The sequence below is a fragment of the Leguminivora glycinivorella genome, chromosome 20 (genome assembly GCF_023078275.1).
Source record: "Leguminivora glycinivorella isolate SPB_JAAS2020 chromosome 20, LegGlyc_1.1, whole genome shotgun sequence".
Taxonomy (NCBI): domain Eukaryota; kingdom Metazoa; phylum Arthropoda; class Insecta; order Lepidoptera; family Tortricidae; genus Leguminivora; species Leguminivora glycinivorella.
In genome coordinates, this window is record NC_062990.1 from 11,121,494 (window position 1) to 11,140,094 (window position 18,601).

Sequence of the window (18,601 nt, forward strand, 5' to 3'; positions counted from 1 at the left end):
CGTTCGTGATATTCAAATATTTTATATAAGTCCTGTGTGGTGACGGGTTAAGAATTTCACCACCCCTTTCTTCCCGTGGGTGTCGTAGAAGGCGACTATGGGATATGGGTTAAATTGTGGCGTAGGCGAGAGGCTGGCAACCTGTCACTGCAATGCCACAGTTTCGGTTTCTTTTAACCCCTTATTTGCCAAGAGTGGCCCTGAAGCTTTAGTAGTTTCATGTGCTCTGCCTACCCCTTTATGGGATACAGGCGTGATTGTATGTTGTTGTATGTATGTTGTATGTTTATATAAGTAGGTACTAGCTTTTTCCAGCGGCTTCGCTCGAGCAAGAGACAAAAAGTAGCCTATGTCATTTTCCATCCCTTCAACTGTCTCCACTTAAAAAATCACGTCAATTCGTCGCTCCGTTTTGCCGTGAAAGACGGACAAACAAACAGACACACACACTTTCACATTTATAATATTAGTATGGATTATACAACCTAAATGGTCGCGGACCGTGCGGTTTCATTGGAATTTCCTCCCGCGGACGCTTCGGCTGTGGAATGAGCCGAGATATTTCCGATGAACTAAACTGTAGTTACTACAGTATGGGTCTCTTCAAAAAAGGAGTGTACAAGTTTCTAATGGATCGGCAACGCGCATGTGACACCCCTTGAGTTGCAGGCGTCCATAGGTTACAGTGACCGTTTTCCACCAGGCGGGCCGTATACCTGTTTGCCACCGACGTGGTATAAAAAAATATACACCCACGCTACGCTCTACGAGCTGCCAGCGCACGCGCAACCGGCTAGCACTGGTGATCCCTTTTGGAATACAAAACTGAGTTTATTAGGGTTCTGTACCAAAAAGGTACAAAAGGAACCCTTATGGCGCCGCTCTGTCCGTCTGTCCGTCTGTCACATTACTAAATATCTCGAAAACTACTTGCTATCGATATGAAAAATAGTTATAAAGATGGAGAACCTCTACAAATGGAAAGTATTTTTTTTATTTATTAATATTAACTAAAATTGTCAAGTTACTAGGTCATAAGAGGTATCGTTAGAAAGAGCCCAAACTCTACAGTCAGCTGCAGAGAAAAAGAGACCCCGTGCCATACAAATTTGTATGCAAGGGGGTCTACTTTTCTCTGCAACTGACTGTACATAACAAAACTATTTTTTATAATTTTGTGTGTATGTAAAAATACATGGAATACTACAAAGACAAATGACGATCGGTCTGGCTCAGTCGGTAGTGACTCTGCCTGCTAAGCCGCGGTCCTGGGTTCGAATCCCGGTAAGGGCATTTATTTGTGTGATGAGCACAGACATTTGTTCCTGAGTCATGGATGTTTTCTATGTATATAAGTATGTATGTATCTACTTAAGTATGTATATCGTCGCTTAGCACCCATAGTACAAGCTTTGCTTAGTTTGGGGCTAAGTTGATCTGTGTAAGGTGTCCCCAATATTTATAAAAAAAAAACTTCTTTGTCTATAATAACGTGACCCATTTTTATCGCTCATGGCCATAAGTAAGGGTAAAAGAAATAGTGTCTTCAACTGGATAACCATAAAAGTAATTGATATTTTTATGGACGGTCATCGATGCAATATTCTTTGCGTCCCACGGGCGTTACGGGTTTATGAGTTTTATATGAAATGGGGTCACGGGGAATAAATATATGATACACTTCATTTCATTTCATTTTTATTCAGTAACAATATACATTGTATTCGAATGTCTATAATATAATCCTTAATTAACAATACACTATTTTACAATAAATATAATTATATTACTTACTACTAAATTACATTAAACAAGCTACTATTCATCAAAATTTGGTTTTAACTATGTCATAACATTATTATATTTATACAATTATTGAGATCATTTAAATAAATAACAAACAATGATTTATTGAATATTAGGAAATTTAGTTACTCATCTTTATCATTAATGAAGTCTATCACAGAATAGTAACACTTTTTTATAAGAAACTCTTTCAGTCTTGCATTGAAAACGTGATTATTGGTAATAGTTTTATATTCCACTGGCAGTCTATTAAACAAGAGAACGCTCTGATAACATGCTGCATGTTTCACGATGTTTAGTCTTGGCACTATCCTATTCGACACATCCTTCCTTCTAGTTAACAATCTAGCATTCTGCTCATTCTGGCTTTCATAATGTAGTATATGTTTAATAAAGTCCGTTAGAAGAACGAGTATATACAAACAAGGCACTGTCAAAACCTTTAATCGCAAAAAGTGTTCCCTACATGATTGATACTGAGGAATGCGCACTATGGTTCTAATTGCCCTTTTCTGCATCTTAAACATTTCATCCACGTTATATTTGTAGCTATTTCCCCAGAGTTTTATGCTGTAACGCAATTTGGATTCGACTAAACTATGATAGACCATTTTAAGGTGTTTAGACTGGACTTCATCGCGTAGACTGCGGAGGGCATAGCAAGCAGAGCTTATAGAGTTTCGCAGTGCCTCTATCTCATGCTTCCAGTTTAGTTGGGAGTCTATCTGGATGCCTAAGAATTTGACACTATCTGTCTGTTCTATTTTTATTCCGTTAATACTAACATCCAATACATCAGCCTTATTTGCAGTCGCCGATAGGAGCATAACATTGGTTTTGCTTGTATTTAGCTTTAGTTGGTTTACCCCAAACCACTTACTAAAGGCTCGTAAGGCTGCGCTAACATTACTGTTTAGTTGCACCATGTTGTTGGCCGATATAACGGCATTTGTGTCGTCGGCAAATACAACTAGCTTGGTATTGGGAACAACGTTGCTTATATAGAAAATAAGATCGTTCAGGAATATAATGAAGAATAAAGGACCCAAAATGGATCCTTGGGGCACTCCTCGTGTCACAGTTACTAGTCTGGACTTGACAACCTTCTCAGTACCCCCTTGAACCGATCTGAGTTCAATAAACTGTTTCCTGTTTCTCAAGTAGGACTCAAACAGTTTTAGGACCTTGTTTCGGACTCCATAATATTCCAGCTTATTTAAAAGAATCGTATGATCGACCGTGTCGAAAGCAGCGCTCAAGTCAAGGAATAAGCCTGCCACCTTGTTTCTATTATTGATTTCGATCACTGTATCATGAATTAACGTATCAATGGCTTCGCTAGTACCCACGGATTTTTGATAGCCAAATTGTCTACTATTTAATACTTTGTGTAAATTTAGGTGCCTCTGTAGTCGCACTTTCATCAACTTTTCAAAAATCTTTGATATGGTGGGTAGCATGGAAATGGGCCTATAATTATTCGGGTCACTTTTAACCCCTTTTTGTATATGGGTAACACCTTTGCTAATTTTAACTGATCTGGGAACACACTTTGTTCATAACATTCGTTAAAGAAGTTTGCGAAAGGCACAGCTAGCAGGTCTATATTTTCTTTAATTACCGTGATAGGTATTTCGTCATGGCCCACCGAAGATTTAGGTGCCATTTCTTTTACTAGCCTTGAAACTTCTAGCGGGGTGACACTTTCGTACTCCATGCATTTTTCAATTTTAACTGCATTTTTCTGAAGTAGTTCCGTAGCTGAACTATAGTTTATCGACACGTTATCCTTACTATGGTCGAATATTTTTGAGAAAACGGCTGCCTGATCTTGTGGATTAGTAATTATTCTATCCAATTTAAGTGGTACGCATTCTTTTGATTTTACTTGTGTTTTATTTCTGTGTCTGTTGACTACTTTCCAGATTTCTCTACTTGAGTCACCTGCCCTATTTATTTGAAGCTGTACTGCATTCCTTTTCGCATTTCGTATAACTCTCTTATAGAATGTAAGATACTTATTTCTATAATTTACGATCGATGAGTCACAGTTTTCCTTATCTATCGTATTCAAGAATCGCTTCATTTTACTCGAGATTCGTATACCCTTAGAAATCCAGACTGCTTTAGGATCTTGTTCTTTTACCAGCTTTTTTTTCTTTTTGAAGCAGGATTTATAGCCATCCACAAATTTCTTAAGAAACGTATTGATTCCCATGTCGTTCCAGTTTTGTTCCAGAATCATTTGCCTAAAGGCCGCTTTGTTTTTGCTGTTTAGCACACGTCGCACTACGGAAATCTTAGGTTTATCTGTTTCCCTTTTCCTAGATTCTAATCTTGTATCACAGAATATACCTGCATGCCCATCAGCTAATTCATTGTGATCAATTTCCATATCTATTATACTCTCAGGGGATAAATTAGATAACACATTGTCAATGCAAGACTCTGAAAAGTTCCTTTTGAAAGTTACATCACTGACAAGTGGTTTAAAATTAAAACAATTCAAAAGTGAAACAAAATCTATTGCTTTTTTGTCACCTTTCAACAAATTTATGTTAAAATCGCCACATATGATGCATTTTTTATTAAAGTAGTGTTCTAACATTTTTTCCAGTTTTTCCATAAATATATCCAGGTTCGCGTCGTTCGGACAGCGATAGCAACAAATAATATAAGCATCTGTTTCACAGTCTCTGACCCCGCACACTTCGAAACATTCAGACTTATAAAGCGATTTACAAAATAACAACTCTTCTGTTTTCCTATCTTTACATGCAAGGATCATGCTTCCACCCCTTTTTTTGTTGGTTCGTACATTATGAGTAGCTAAATTGTAGAGTGACATGTTAAAAAGTGGTGCCGTAGTCTTATTTAAGAAATGTTCAGTAATACATAGATAATGGACTTTATTTTTTCTATTACTTAAGTATATTTCCAACTCATCTTTTTTGTTGCTAATTCCACACATATTTTGATGGAAAATGTTTAGGTTGGTGGAGCTTGAGTTAGTATTAGTTACATTTTTACTAGGATCTGCCGCGTCTTGTTCATTGGTCACGAAAAAACTCTCCATCTAGTTGATTTACGTGTGTCGAATCAGAAATATACCCGTCTGTAATAGAGTTAATAGCGACAGAATTTAGCAATGTCATTAAACTATTATATATACATATATATCCTTTTTTGTTCAGATTACCAAGTTTAGAGAACACATCGTTACTTTGCGAGAGTTTTAATGTTAAGTCTAATATGTTACAGGATTTATTTTGAGTATTGTTTTTGTGTAATAAGTTATTGAAAATCTCTACACGCTTATTATGTATGTTAGCATAGCAACTTATTTTAGATGTCGCCGTACATATCACTATGTTAGTATGTTGCACGAGTGTAAGCTGAGCCTGTATAAATTTGATCAAAGTGTTGTAATCGATACTTGTCCTAAAGTCTTTATCACCGATGTATATGATACAAAAGTCATTATGCGTGAAATCTTGTAGTTTATTCTGTAGGCCATAAAATAGCTCCTTTGTACCTGCGCCCGGTGTTAGATAGAGGCACGTGTTGCTGCTGTCAAACGCCCGCCTTACAAGTCGTAACATGTAGTTAGAATAGTTACTGATGAGGCATAATTTGGATTGTTTAAGTGATGGCTTCACTTCTTCTGGTGAGATTATTTGACGTGTCTCGCCCAGTGCTTTGTTAACTGCATATGTCTTTTCATATATCTCTTCATTTGATCGCCTTAAAGCTTGTGCCAGGGAATCAAATCTAGCGTTAAGATCATACATTTGGTTCTTGTATATATTGAGTTCTTTTTCTAAGTTTTCTACTAGGTATTCCAAGCTCTTAAGTTGGTCGGCCAAATCTGCTGGTTCAGAGGTGCTGTTTCTGTTTTCCCTGCCATCTGGTGAAGTAGACACCGACGTGGAGCTTACTGGCGTAAATATAAAATTTCTGCTAGAGTCAAGTATAGAGCGTCTCAAGTTCTTGTTCGCTTGTGACGCTGGGGTCAGGCTTGTTGTCTGGCATAAAGTTTTTAAGGTTCCATTTTCAGTTTGTAGTCTCTCAATTTTTCTTTTTAGTCCGTTGTTTTCGATTATAATCTCCTCGAATTGCAGCTGAGTAGATGTTAGTTCAGACGCTAGGCGATTTATTTGCTCTTTCATTTCAAGTACAGTTAAGACTTCATTTAGAGAGTAATCTACACTCTTTGACATTATTTCTTGTGGTAGAGTGGTATTAATATCTACCTGGGTTTTAGTCGATTGACTTGAGTTAAGAATCACTGGCGACATTGTGTTCGTTTGAGGACTGTTTTCTGCTGCTGTATGGCTCGCATCGTCTCCTGCGCCAAAGTCTTCCAGCGTTTCACTAGTAGCATCTAAAACTAAATCTAAATCGGCGGATGCTACTGGTGTGGGATTCTCGGAGGGTGACATTATATTTGATTTAGAGCTGTCTTCAGTTTCTATATATTTCGACTCTTCACATGTGTTAATATCAGGAGTCGTACATGATTTTCCTGTAAAAGTCGATGTTGGCTGGATCTCTGATGGTGACGAAGCGTTTGAAATAAGACCGCCTTTGCTTTCCGTGTGGCCCAACTCATCACCTGATCTTTCGCCAACTATTGTACTACGCGTTTCCTCCAATAAAGCCGTTATTATCTGTGTGGTGTCCAATGGTGTAGTGGTGTCCATTGCAAATCCGGACTCTACAATCGTTCGTGAATTAAAGTTCAGCAGGGTATTGTCTTTCGAATTATCATGCGTAGGTTCTGACTGTTCTGAGGTCATACGTTGAATATTTGTTACAGGCTCGTGTGTAGGGGTGTTATGTTTTTTATTAGTTTTTCGCAATGTCACGTTTGCCGATGGAGATATAAACTTTTGCGATGTGCTTTGTCCTTTCCGTATACATGTTTTACATTTCCAGTTTTCCTTCTTTCTAGTTTCCATCATTTTGTAAACTTTTTCTGGGTAACCGTCACAATCAAGATGGTAAGTCAAAGTACATACTGAGCATATCGCGCTTATTGTCGTATTTGATTGTAGTTTACATTTATAACAAGTACTTACAGGCTGCCGGCTCTCGAGTTTTGATGTACATTTATTTATTTTATCCATGATGAATCGATCTGTACCAAGTTATACTCTATTTTAGACTACAGATAAACGATACGTTACTTGCGCTCGAAGTGTCGTGGTACGGGGGCGCGGCGAAAACGGTCGCTTGCGACCACGGTTGCAAGCGACAGGATCAGCGACCGGTTTGCGATACTGCACCTGTGCGCCGGTTTCATAGTACGGAGGCGACGGCAATCGGCGAGCGGCCGCGATGACTCATCGCAGCGAGAGATCCGCGAGTTGTCCTAGGTCAGGGATGCAACGGATTTTTTTAAAGCATTTAAATGTTTTTGCTTGTATCTTGCGAATCCCTGCACCAAAATTAAAGCGGTTTTCACTATTTTGTTGATCACAGTCTATATATTGTCACTGTTAATTTTATTTTTACAAATTACTAATTTTTGCACGGAAAACGAATAAAAAACGGGGAGCAATTTAACGGTAGCTGTGCTCTGGTTGCTGTTCGCGCGCGCGCGATTACTTAATGAATATGAATATAGTGGCGAAGGAAATGAATAATAATAGCGTCCTGAGTCCTCGTGTTACCTATCCATAAATGAAGATTTGTAACTCCATACATCAGTAAATGCGGGTTATTTGTATAGGCATAGTAAGTGACATCTAGCGACAATCACGCGTCAAATAGCGTGATTATCAGTACTACTACTAGGTGGCAACTGTATCTCGTCTGCCAAAAATTTAATATTAGAACAGTTTAGAACCTGTATTACAAGCAGAAGGAATTGAAAACAGAATACTGATTAATACTATATATTGTAATAGGCTAGTTTCCTACTAGTCAAATCAGCTTCTTTTTAAGAACTGTCTAAACGATTTGCTAATATGGAATTACTATGAAATATTGAGGAGTGACGTCACGGTCAATTCATTTACTTTACATCTTTCTCTTTGACTTATTAAATAGAAATTTTGTTTAAAAATAACTACTGTCCATATTTTTCATATGTCTTTGACTACATAGAAAATTTGCCTTTTTCTAGTAACAATCTTTTTTGACCGGCTGACAAATTTGATATTTGCCAATCGCTTTTCGGCTAAAGAAAACATCTTGAGGAAACCGGACTAGTTGCTATAAGGCCTAGTTACCCTTTGGGTTGGAAGGTCAGATGGCAGTCGCTTTCGTAAAACTTCTACCTACGCCAAATCTTGGGATTAGTAAATAGTTGTCATAGCGGACCCCAGGCTCCTATGAGCCATATTGGACGCCGGGATAAAGGAAGGAAGATGAAAAAACTTATTTGGTCTGTTTCAAATGGGGTCCCCTCTTTTTGGCATACTTTTAATTGTTCTTGTCCTTGACTTTGCATAATCGGTTTTCGACGAATGTTAATTTAGCAGAAAACTTATTTGTCATAATCTAAAATAATATGAATATCACTGTATCCGAAAATTTGTTCGCATAATACTGTTTACGCCGATTGTGTTTATGAATAATATTGATTCGCATAATTATATTTGTCATATTTCTTAAAATCAGAATAACCACCCATACCAAATGCTGGCAGAAGAGTCGGTTAGGTTAGGTTAGAACTGCGACCTCAACAAATACAAAATTTTGTCCAGAATGTCGGTTGGGTTAGGTTAGAACTGCAACATCAATATAGTACTATTACTTATGATAAAAATTGTGCGTAGTAAATTTCGACTTAACAATGTTATGCACAAATAATGTATGCATAAAAACCAATCGGCGAATGACATTTATGCACGAAATATATTCGAATAAACAAAAATATGCCTAGACAAAATTATGCGTAACTATACTATGCCATAATAGATTATGCGAAAGGTTTATTATGCCAAAAAGAATTCTGGATTGAAAAATATGGCAAAACAAGGGGAACAATTTCAAATACCTATAAATTTTGTAAATATTTGTTATGACTACTTAAAAGTGACACTTCCAGCATATTTCTACACATCCACGTGTCGACCCTTCAGGTTGCGATCATTTTTCTCCGATCTTCCATCGCAAAGATCTCGAGAACTAGTTAAAAGCCTCGGTAAGTACGGCCTTGTCATCGGAAAGGTATCGGGAAAGATAATATTTCCTTTAGAATTATATTTTTCGTCTTGCTCTTTGATAAAGAAACAAATATATTATACCTATAAATATTAAAAATAATTCGCATTTTTGGAGTTGGTAATGTTATAAACCGCCTAAACTCTTTTTTTTTTTTTTTTTTTTTTTTTTTTTATAGGACGTTCTTACACAGATTGACTGAGGCCCACGGTAAGCTCAAGAAGGCTTGTGTTGTGGGTACTCAGACAACGATATATATAATATATAAATACTTATATATATAGAAAACATCCATGACTCAGGAACAAATATCTGTGCTCATCACACAAATAAATGCCCTTACCGGGATTCGAACCCGGGACCGCGGCGTAGCAGGCAGGGTCACTACCGACTGCGCCAGACCGGTCGTCAAAACTCTTAGCAAATATCTCTGCTTACTATTTAAAGCTACTAACTACTTTACTTCTTGTCAAATCAGCTTCTTTTTAAGAACTGTCAAAACGAATTTGAACGTTTTGGTAGTATGGAATTAATAATACGACTTCGAGTCACGTCACGGTCAATTCATGTACTATTATATTTCTATCTAAATTTCTATAAAAATAACTACTGTCCATGTGAAAAACAGTATAATTATCTGATGCTTTATTTCGTGCATGGTATACAATAATTCATTTCAAGTACAGGCAAATTCTCTGTTTTCTGCAAACTATTTTCAGTGGTAAGGCCGAACAGGAGTGTCACACATCTATCGATAGTGTACGATAGCCTAATAAAATTGTGTGGAAAGACCGAAATCAAGACCGTCAAGATAATAATAGATTATAATTAATTAATGATTTGATAACGATTATTTTAGTCCCATTTATATTGTCCGATTTTTGTATAATAATGTAGAACGCAGTGAAATCGATAGAAAACCAACTCCTTACAAGGTATTCACTTAAAATGTGAACCTATCTGAATTTTATTAGTTGCTAAGTTAAATTTAATCACATAAAATTATCAATGTATCGAATTATTAAGACCTATTTTGCCTGAATTCCAGTAGGGGTTCTCCTGAAGCAATTTATCGTTTAATGAGTTTGATTTAAGTTTGAATGAGTAGTTTAGTCCTAATTTTATTAGTATTTTTAATTTATTTAGTTATTAATATAATTTATAGTACCTATAAGCCTTGATTGTAATTGTTATATCTTTATATTAATAAAAAGTATGGTTTTAAGAAAACAAATTTGTGATAATTGCAGTGTCAGGTTGCCAGCCCATCACCTACATCTCAATTGAACCTATATACCTCAGTCGACTTCTACAACACCCACGGGAGGAAAATGGTGAAATTCTTAACCCGTCACCATTCGGGCAAGCTTATCTAATATCAATTTCGTATCGGAATACATAAATGGATTCTTGCTGGGTTTTCACATGGGCATACAATTGATGATAATTTGTAGATAGATAACAATATAAAGGCCGGATATTGTAATAATAATGTAGTAATTAACAAGTGACTCTAGCGATATGACAATGTTAAGGCATCTAGGATTATTTGTGATATTTTCTTTGATTGGGAGTCATGTTTTGGGTAAGTTTGACTATTATGTTCACAAAAATACACTGAAAGGAATAAAAAAGTTACAAGTAAACGAATAAGAATATCAATAATAGCAATAATCACATATTTGAGATCCTAAGTAAACCTATAGATATGACCAAGTACTTACCCGAGTACTTATTGTTAGTATTAAGATTTTAATATTTAAATTATTCCTATATTTGTTAATTTATTATCTAACACTTTAAACAGCTAATATTTATATACAATATTTACGTTTTAAAATTTAATAATAAATGACTTAAAAATAAATTCTCAATAAATATAATACTGTAAGGTAACAAAAACAGCTCACTATATTGTAGTGAAATAATATTTATTCAATTAATCAAAAGTTAATACAATAAATCCTTAATTACTAACAATTACACATAATTCTACCAACTAATGTAGTTAGTTTCATAGTTATAAAAATCTTAAAGATCAATTTGTATTCTTCTGTAATTTCGACTATGTTTGCTCGACACGACATGGTTAGCTGGTGGAATTGTCTCAGTACAATTTTCACAACTTAACCCATTTGCATTCGCAGCTGTGCCAAATCCACTAACCACTCAAAGAATAGTGGGTGGGGAACTTACCACTATCGAGCAATACCCTTTCCAAGTCGTTGTGCTACAGTCGTCGGACTTAAGCTTTTACACACTTACGTGTGGAGGTACCATTATCAATGCGAGGTCTATTTTGACCGCTGCCCATTGTTTTACGTAAGTATCTTTCTATTTATGAACCCACAAAATCATAATCACTCATCTAAAGACATACATACATTAACTCACTCCTGTAATCAATAAATAAGTCAGTAGACATTACGGGGTCAAAGAAATTTTGGCCACAATGGGACACGTTGACAACACTGATTGTCGCATGTGTGGCGAAGAGGAAGAGACCGTCAGACATCTAATGTGTGAATGTCACGCCCTCGCCAGACAAAGAATGAAGAACTTTGGAGCAGGCTACCTGGTACCAAAGGACTTCAGAGAACTGCCCATGAACCTCATCATCCGATACGTGGAGATGGTCGAGAAGCTCCTGAATAGCTGAAGGATCTTAGGATCGTAGGGGTAATTACACAAAAGATCCCGATGGGTCGAAGTGTATCCGTAAGGGCGGGGGCAGATTTAAGATAAGATAAGATAAGACATGAGTAGTTAACAAATGGAAGATTCAATTGAATTACTTCGCTTGATTTATCTCCTTCATGCACTAGTTCAGTTTGAAATCATTTATTTAGTTCTTTACTTCAGAAACAATGATGTATTCTATCTTATAATTACAAGACTGATCATCACTTTTGCATCAAGATTTACTAGTCTTAAAGTCAATTACTTCAACCATATTACCATTGTTTAAAGTTACTGTATCTCTTCCACATGCAAATTCACGTTTATACTCGTAACTATTATCATCTACCGCTGGTTTTACAGGTTCTTCACAGATCCTCAGCGATTCCAAATCAGAGTTGGTTCTTCCTTCGCAAACAGAGGCGGTGTTGTCCACAACGTCCTTGAAAACATCATCCATCCGGATCGCAACCCTAGTAACTATGATATCGACGTTGCCATAATGCGCTCTGCGTCTGTCATTGTTTTCAACGAGGCCGCTCAACCTGCTCCTATATCGGGCCCTGGATATGTTATGCCTGATAATTCTGAAGTTTGGGCTACTGGATGGGGACGAACTGGTGTAAGTGCAACCACAGAATATACAATAGTACAAGGTGCAACTATAGTTATTGAATTTCCATTCAGGTGTTTCCATCCTCCTTGCGTTATCCCGGCATACTCACGGCTCACGGGAGCTTGGACGGACCCCAGCAGACTAAAGATTTCATGATTAAATAAGATAGTTACTGGGGACGCTATTGCACAACACCCTGCATTTTATGATTAAGCACTGAGATTTGGCACAGGTTGTTCCTTGGGTGGCCCTGAGTAGATAAAGATCGGGAGGCATCGAGAGCCCCCCTTAATTTAGGACGGAAGAGGGGGGGAAGGCTGGCGCCGCCGCGCTTCCTTTGAAACCATATTTCTCTAAAACTATACAAAATAGGGCATGCGATATATCATTTTCGGATAAATGAAGGACGAGGAATTCATTTTTGGAACAAAAAAAATGTATTTTAGAACAAAAATACAAAATAAAATGGGAAAATCTGAAAACGAGATTTTTTTTTATACATATTATTGCACATTTTATGAAAACTGTAATGGTTTTTTCTAAAGAAAAATATTATTTAATAGCTACATTTATCTAGTTTTAGAAAATGTATAATTTGTTATAGAAATATATTATAGGACGAGTGATAAAAAATAATTTACATCGCCCGATAGGGTGATTTGAATGCTCATTTCAATAAGTTTTGTCAATTATTTCAGGTATAATCACTATTTTTAACACACGAAAGCCGTAATCATTGTAGTTTATGGCTATTTTAGTGATTAATGTACTTAAAATAAAAAAAATACAAAAATTTTAAAAAAATATTAAAAATGTGATAATTTTTTTAACATTATCCTATTTTGTTCTTTCTACACAATATATATCTAAAAGCAATAAATATCAATAAAAAGCCACATTTATACAGTTTATAAAAATATATAGTTTGTTATATAAATATATTACGAAACGCGAGATAAAAAATAATGAAAATGAAAATTTTAATGTACGGGTCAGCTTGCATTATTCGATGAGGTGAGGTACGAGTAAAGGTACTACCCGCTATGCAGTGGAGTTCGTCTAGTAATACAGAAATATACTTATTCTAATAACGTTTACACATGTAGGTATATCACGACCCAGTACAGAAAATTGTAAAAGTCCTATAATATAGTTTATTTTGATTGTAAAATAAAATTGCATGTGACTTATATTGCAAAAAAAATGTCTTAATCACGTTCTCCTCTCCTAAAGCAGTTCTGCATGCATAGGCTTGAAGATTTTTTAGTTTACTAGCAGAATTTAGTTACTTCCTTTGGGCCCCCTTAAATCGGTTTTACCCATCCATAAAAGATAAAATAAAAATCGTCATATTCTTCCTTTCAGTATCAATGATAGTTAGTTATTGCGCAATAGTGCCACAAAAAATAAACTAGATTCGTATTAGCATTAAACATTAATGATTTTTGAACTAGGACATTGCTTTTGTACAAAGGAGAACCTCAAAAAATGGTCTGACTAGACGAAAACATGTGTATCGGGGCTAGTACTCAAGGCTCTCAAAAAGTGTAGCTATTTTGAGTTATTCAAATAAAACAACATGAATAGTCTGAATTTAATTATGTATATATCACAACATCCACTGCATAAGCACATCAGCTCCGAACATTTAATTTAAAAAGTCTTTTTTTACGGTTGCACCTTACGCGGCACTGTTTATTACACCTGCATCCGACAATTTCGAGGCATGTTTCTGCAGCAACAGGCAACGTTGCGGGCAAGTAGGCCCCCAAATCCCAATTGTTACAGACTTTCGTCCAGCCACAAGTAGCAAATAATGGCAAATTTTGAATTGGGTTTAGTTGACCCCATAAATGGACACCTTGATATACCTATAACCCTTACAAAAATGGTGCAAGGCAGCTTTTGTCGGTGAAATGCTGTTAATTTGGCGGTCTTTTTTGGTTAATAACTATTTTCGGCACTCGTTAACCAAAGTACAGGACGCAGATCTGGAATAATAAATATGTCAAGTAAGAATTATCCATAAATTATGCAAATCATATAGATAACTACTATTTCACAAGATGTATTAGGATCAGATGTATATATCTGACCTATCATATCAATCGATCATTTCATGTAATATAAATAGTTAAATTCAGACTATATAGGAGTATGTTGTTTAATTTGAATTACTCTAAAACTAAATAACTACACTTTTTGAGAGCTTTGAGTACCTTTACCTCACCTCATCGAATCATACAAGCTGACCCGTACCGTACATCAAGATCGCCCTGCCACGTCACTTTCATTATTTTTTATCTCGCGTTTCGTAATATATTTATATAACAAACTATATATTTTTATAAACTACATAAATGTGGCTTTTCATTCATATTTATTGCTTTTAGATATATATTGTATAGAAAAAACAAAATAGGATAATGTTATAAAAAAAGTTATCACATTTTTTTTTAATTTTTGTATTTTTTTATTTTAAATACATTAATCACTAAAATAGCCATAAAATACAATGATTACGGCTTTCGTGTCTTAAAAATAGTGATTATACCTGAAATCATTGACAAAACTTATTGAAATGAGCATTCAAATCACCCTATCGGGCGATCTAAATTATTTTTTATCACTCGTCGTATAATATATTTCTATAACAAATTATACATTTTCTAAAACTAGATAAATGTAGCTATTAAATAATATTTTTTATTTAGAAAAAACCATTACAGTTTTCATAAAATGTGCAATAATATGTATAAAAAAAAATCTCGTTTTCAGATTTTCCCATTTTATTTTGTATTTTTGTTCTAAAATACATTTTTTTTGTTCCAAAAATGAATTCCTCGTCCTTCATTTATCCGAAAATGATATATCGCATGCCCTATTTTGTATAGTTTTAGAGAAATATGGTTTCAAAGAAAGCGCGGAGGCGCCAGCCTTCACCCCCTCCTCCCTCCTAAATTAAGGGGGGCTCTCGATGCCTCCCGATCTTTATCTACTCAGGGCCACCCAATGAACAACTGTGCCAAGTCTCAGTGCTTAATCATAAAATGCAGGGTTCCCATACAAGACATAGCAATAGCGTCCCCAGTAAGTGGGAGTCTAGGTAACAACAATTGCATGAAACTTCTGGAATCCTATTAATCGATACTACCACGAATTTTGTAGTGTTTTGATGGCAGCTGAGTTACTTTATTCTTACATCTGGCTTTTCATAGGTGAGATTTAATCTATAGCAGCCACAATTAAAAATACTCTTTAATAACTTTCCAGCTCTCCGAACCACCGTCCGAACAGCTCCGCCACGTACAAATCTGGACAGTAAACCAAGCTACCTGCAGATTGCGGTACAACGAAGTCAACTACACAGTAACGAACAACATGATGTGTTCCGGATGGCTGGATGTAGGAGGCAGGGATCAGTGTGCTGGGGACTCTGGGGGCCCCCTCATACACAACGGGGTGGTGGTTGGAATATGCTCCTGGGGGTATAACTGCGCGCTCGCCAGGTATCCTGGTGTGAATGTTAGAGTGTCCAGAGTCGCTAACTGGATTCAGGTCAATGCTTAGTGGATATTTGATACATAGAAACATATTAATAAATGATTCTTTATTCTCTTTTTGTTTCCTTCTTTATTCCTTCCCTTATATCCCTTATTCTCACTTCCCATTTTTATTTACTCCTCCCTACCTCCTTTCTGTTTTATATTTACCTTTGTTTCTTCCTTTATATTGTAGCTGAAGTTTTGAGAGGCTAACTTTATTAATACTTTATTATTGCACTTAAAAAAATAAGTACAAATGGTGTAGGTACTTAATGCCTTAAGGCATTCTCTACCACTCAACCACTCAAAAATAAACATTTGATACGTGCAGACATCGTGACAGAAAACAATTTTATCAGATATCACTTTCTATTTTATCTACCAGCAACCTCATGATAAGAGTTTTGAATGATTCACGGTAATTTTCATTAGATATAATATTGACCGGGATCTAGACCGTGATTTATCTTTTTGATTTTTGTCGAGTTCCCAATATTTCGACGCAGTTGCATGCATCATGATCACGGAAAACAAAATGTTTTCCGTGAAACGTTTCGGAAATCAAAAAGGTAATCAAGGTCTATATCCCGGTCAATATTAAGTCTTATGCTTGATATGTTTACCATTGATAAATCCAACAACAGTTGACCACGAACGCTGTAAAGAGTTCGAAACGTCGGGATGAATTTTAAATTCATTATACGCGATTTAATCCGTTTCCATAGTACGAGTATATATGTATATCGCGGTAACCGAAGACAATATTAACACTTTCGCTACCAAGAACCCGACTGTCGGGTACACCGCTCGTAGAAGCGTAGCCGATTACATGGGTTTCCCCGTATGTAGCGAAAATGTCGTAGCGCCGCGTAGAGCCCGGTTTCGAAAGTGTTAAATCCAACATGTTATCAGTACACCACTTATCATTGACGGTTGCTTAGATCGCACTGTCTTCAGTCATTTTATAAATTAAATTTTACATTAGAGTAAACATCTACCGACGACCTGTCTGGCTCGGCGCATAGTGACCCTGCCTGCTACGCCGCGGTCCCGGGTTCGAATCCCGGTAAGGGCATTTATTTATTTGTGTGATGAGCACAAATATTTGTTCCTGAGTCATGGATGTTTTCTATGTATATATTAAGTATTTTGTATATTATATATAACGTTGTCTGAGTACCTGCAACACAAACTATCTTTAGCTTACCGTGGGACTCGTCAATCTGTGTAAGAATGTCCTGTAATATTTATAATAATAATAATATCTACGGTTTCTAATAACGTTTTTATGTTAATAAAATTGAACAGAATGGGTTGTGATGATTTCTCTTACACCTTCTGATTCTTTTACATAAATAACAGAACTGTATCCAAAACACTGTGTCGTCACTTTTACAGCACCAAAATAAAAGACTACATTAAAAACAGTAAAGTTCTTTATTACTCAATTGAGATCGGAAAGTCACAATCCACTTAAGCATTGGACTGGATCCAGGAAGTGTACCTCGACACCCTAGCATTAACGCCAGGATACCTGGGAAGGGCACACTGTTCTCCCCAAGAGCACACACCAATGACAACTCCGTTGTGGATGAGGGGACCGCCAGAGTCGCCCTGGCACTGATCGCGACCACCAACGTCGAGCCAGCCAGAGCACAGCATGTTGTTGGTGACCACCTTACGAATTTCATTCTATCGAGCCACGCAAAGAGCCTGGTTTATGTAATGTATCGGATTTAATATCTACTGGCAACCCTCTGGTAGTCACAGTGCTAGCGCATTACCAAGAACTGTCATTGTATTGCCTGGAGTAAAAGCAATCATAAAATTAACTAAATTGTGTTTTATTTAAAGACTTAATATTGGCGACGAGATGGCTTTAGTTGGAAACATTGAGCATTATAATTCCCAAAAAGATTTCGCGGATTATAATGAAAGGATGGAGCAGTTTTTTATAGTAAATTCCATTGAAGAGAAAATGAAAGTTCCGATGCTTATAACCCTAATAGGACCAGAAACGTACAACGTCTTGAAAAACCTTGTTTCACCAGATAAACCGGCTGAGAAGAGTTATAAGGAGCTGGTAGAAGCCCTAACTAATCATTATGTGGCGAGTAAGTCTGCTGTAGCGGGCAGATACGAGTTTTATATGTGCAAACAAAAGGAGGGACAGAGTGTGAATGATTTTGTGGTGGAAATTAAAGGGAAAGCGGCTTTATGCAAGTTTGGTACATTTTTGAAGGAGGCACTGCGGGACAGGTTGGTGTGTGGACTCATGAGGGAGTATCTTGTCAAAAAGCTGTTAACGGTGGGTGACAGTTTGTCTTTCGAGGAGGCTGTAAAAATTGCTTTGGCTTATGAAAGTGCAGAAAAGGAGACTAAAAATATCCAACCTGTCGGGTCTGTCTGTCAGTCGGAAATAATGAAGCTATCCACAGGCCAGAGAAAACAAATGAAACAACACTCAAAAGAAGATAATGCTCAGCATACCAGAAAATGTAGCCGTTGTGGAGGCAGTCATACTGCGGACAGATGCTTTAAGAAGTCTTGGACCTGTTACAATTGCCAAAGACAAGGGCACATTGCCACAAAGTGTCACTTTCGGCCGGCAGGGGAAAGGAAGCTACTGCAACAGCTTGTGGAGCAGGACAAAGAAGATCAGGGCCAGGATGAACAGGATGGTGAAGAAGTAATTCTAGGAAGTATTCAAAATATCAACAGGGACGAGGAAGAAGCAGCATGGTTACCCTTGTGACTAGGAAATCGAATTTCTCTGAAGATG

The 18,601-nt window shown here is 36.6% G+C and overlaps 3 protein-coding genes across 3 annotated transcripts in view; 2 read left to right on the forward strand and 1 right to left on the reverse strand.

Moving 5' to 3' along the window:
• Positions 1 to 18,601, forward strand: part of LOC125236973 (sex peptide receptor) — a 236,013-nt gene that overhangs the window by 4,369 nt on the left and 213,043 nt on the right. The gene's annotated exons all lie outside the window — the stretch shown is intronic.
• On the forward strand, positions 10,412 to 15,890 carry LOC125236975 (trypsin, alkaline C-like). Its single transcript, XM_048143893.1, has 4 exons — positions 10,412 to 10,564; positions 11,127 to 11,301; positions 12,022 to 12,280; positions 15,548 to 15,890. Exons 1-4 carry the CDS (start codon positions 10,501 to 10,503, stop codon positions 15,842 to 15,844), a joined length of 795 nt encoding a protein of 264 aa, XP_047999850.1. The 5' UTR covers positions 10,412 to 10,500; the 3' UTR covers positions 15,845 to 15,890.
• On the reverse strand, positions 17,017 to 17,511 carry LOC125236976 (trypsin, alkaline C-like). Its single transcript, XM_048143894.1, has one exon. The coding sequence runs from the start codon at positions 17,479 to 17,481 to the stop codon at positions 17,293 to 17,295; it is 189 nt and encodes a 62-aa protein (XP_047999851.1). The 5' UTR covers positions 17,482 to 17,511; the 3' UTR covers positions 17,017 to 17,292.

Bases quoted from the DNA above. Each gene is read 5' to 3' on its own strand.
- LOC125236975 (XM_048143893.1), top strand. From the start codon at position 10,501: ATGACAATGTTAAGGCATCTAGGATTATTTGTGATATTTTCTTTGATT. The intron at 10,565-11,126 runs GTAAGTTTGACT...TTGCATTCGCAG, and splicing joins GATTGGGAGTCATGTTTTGG to CTGTGCCAAATCCACTAACC. The intron at 11,302-12,021 runs GTAAGTATCTTT...CTGGTTTTACAG, and splicing joins ACCGCTGCCCATTGTTTTAC to GTTCTTCACAGATCCTCAGC.
- LOC125236976 (XM_048143894.1), bottom strand. From the start codon at position 17,481: ATGCTGTGCTCTGGCTGGCTCGACGTTGGTGGTCGCGATCAGTGCCAG.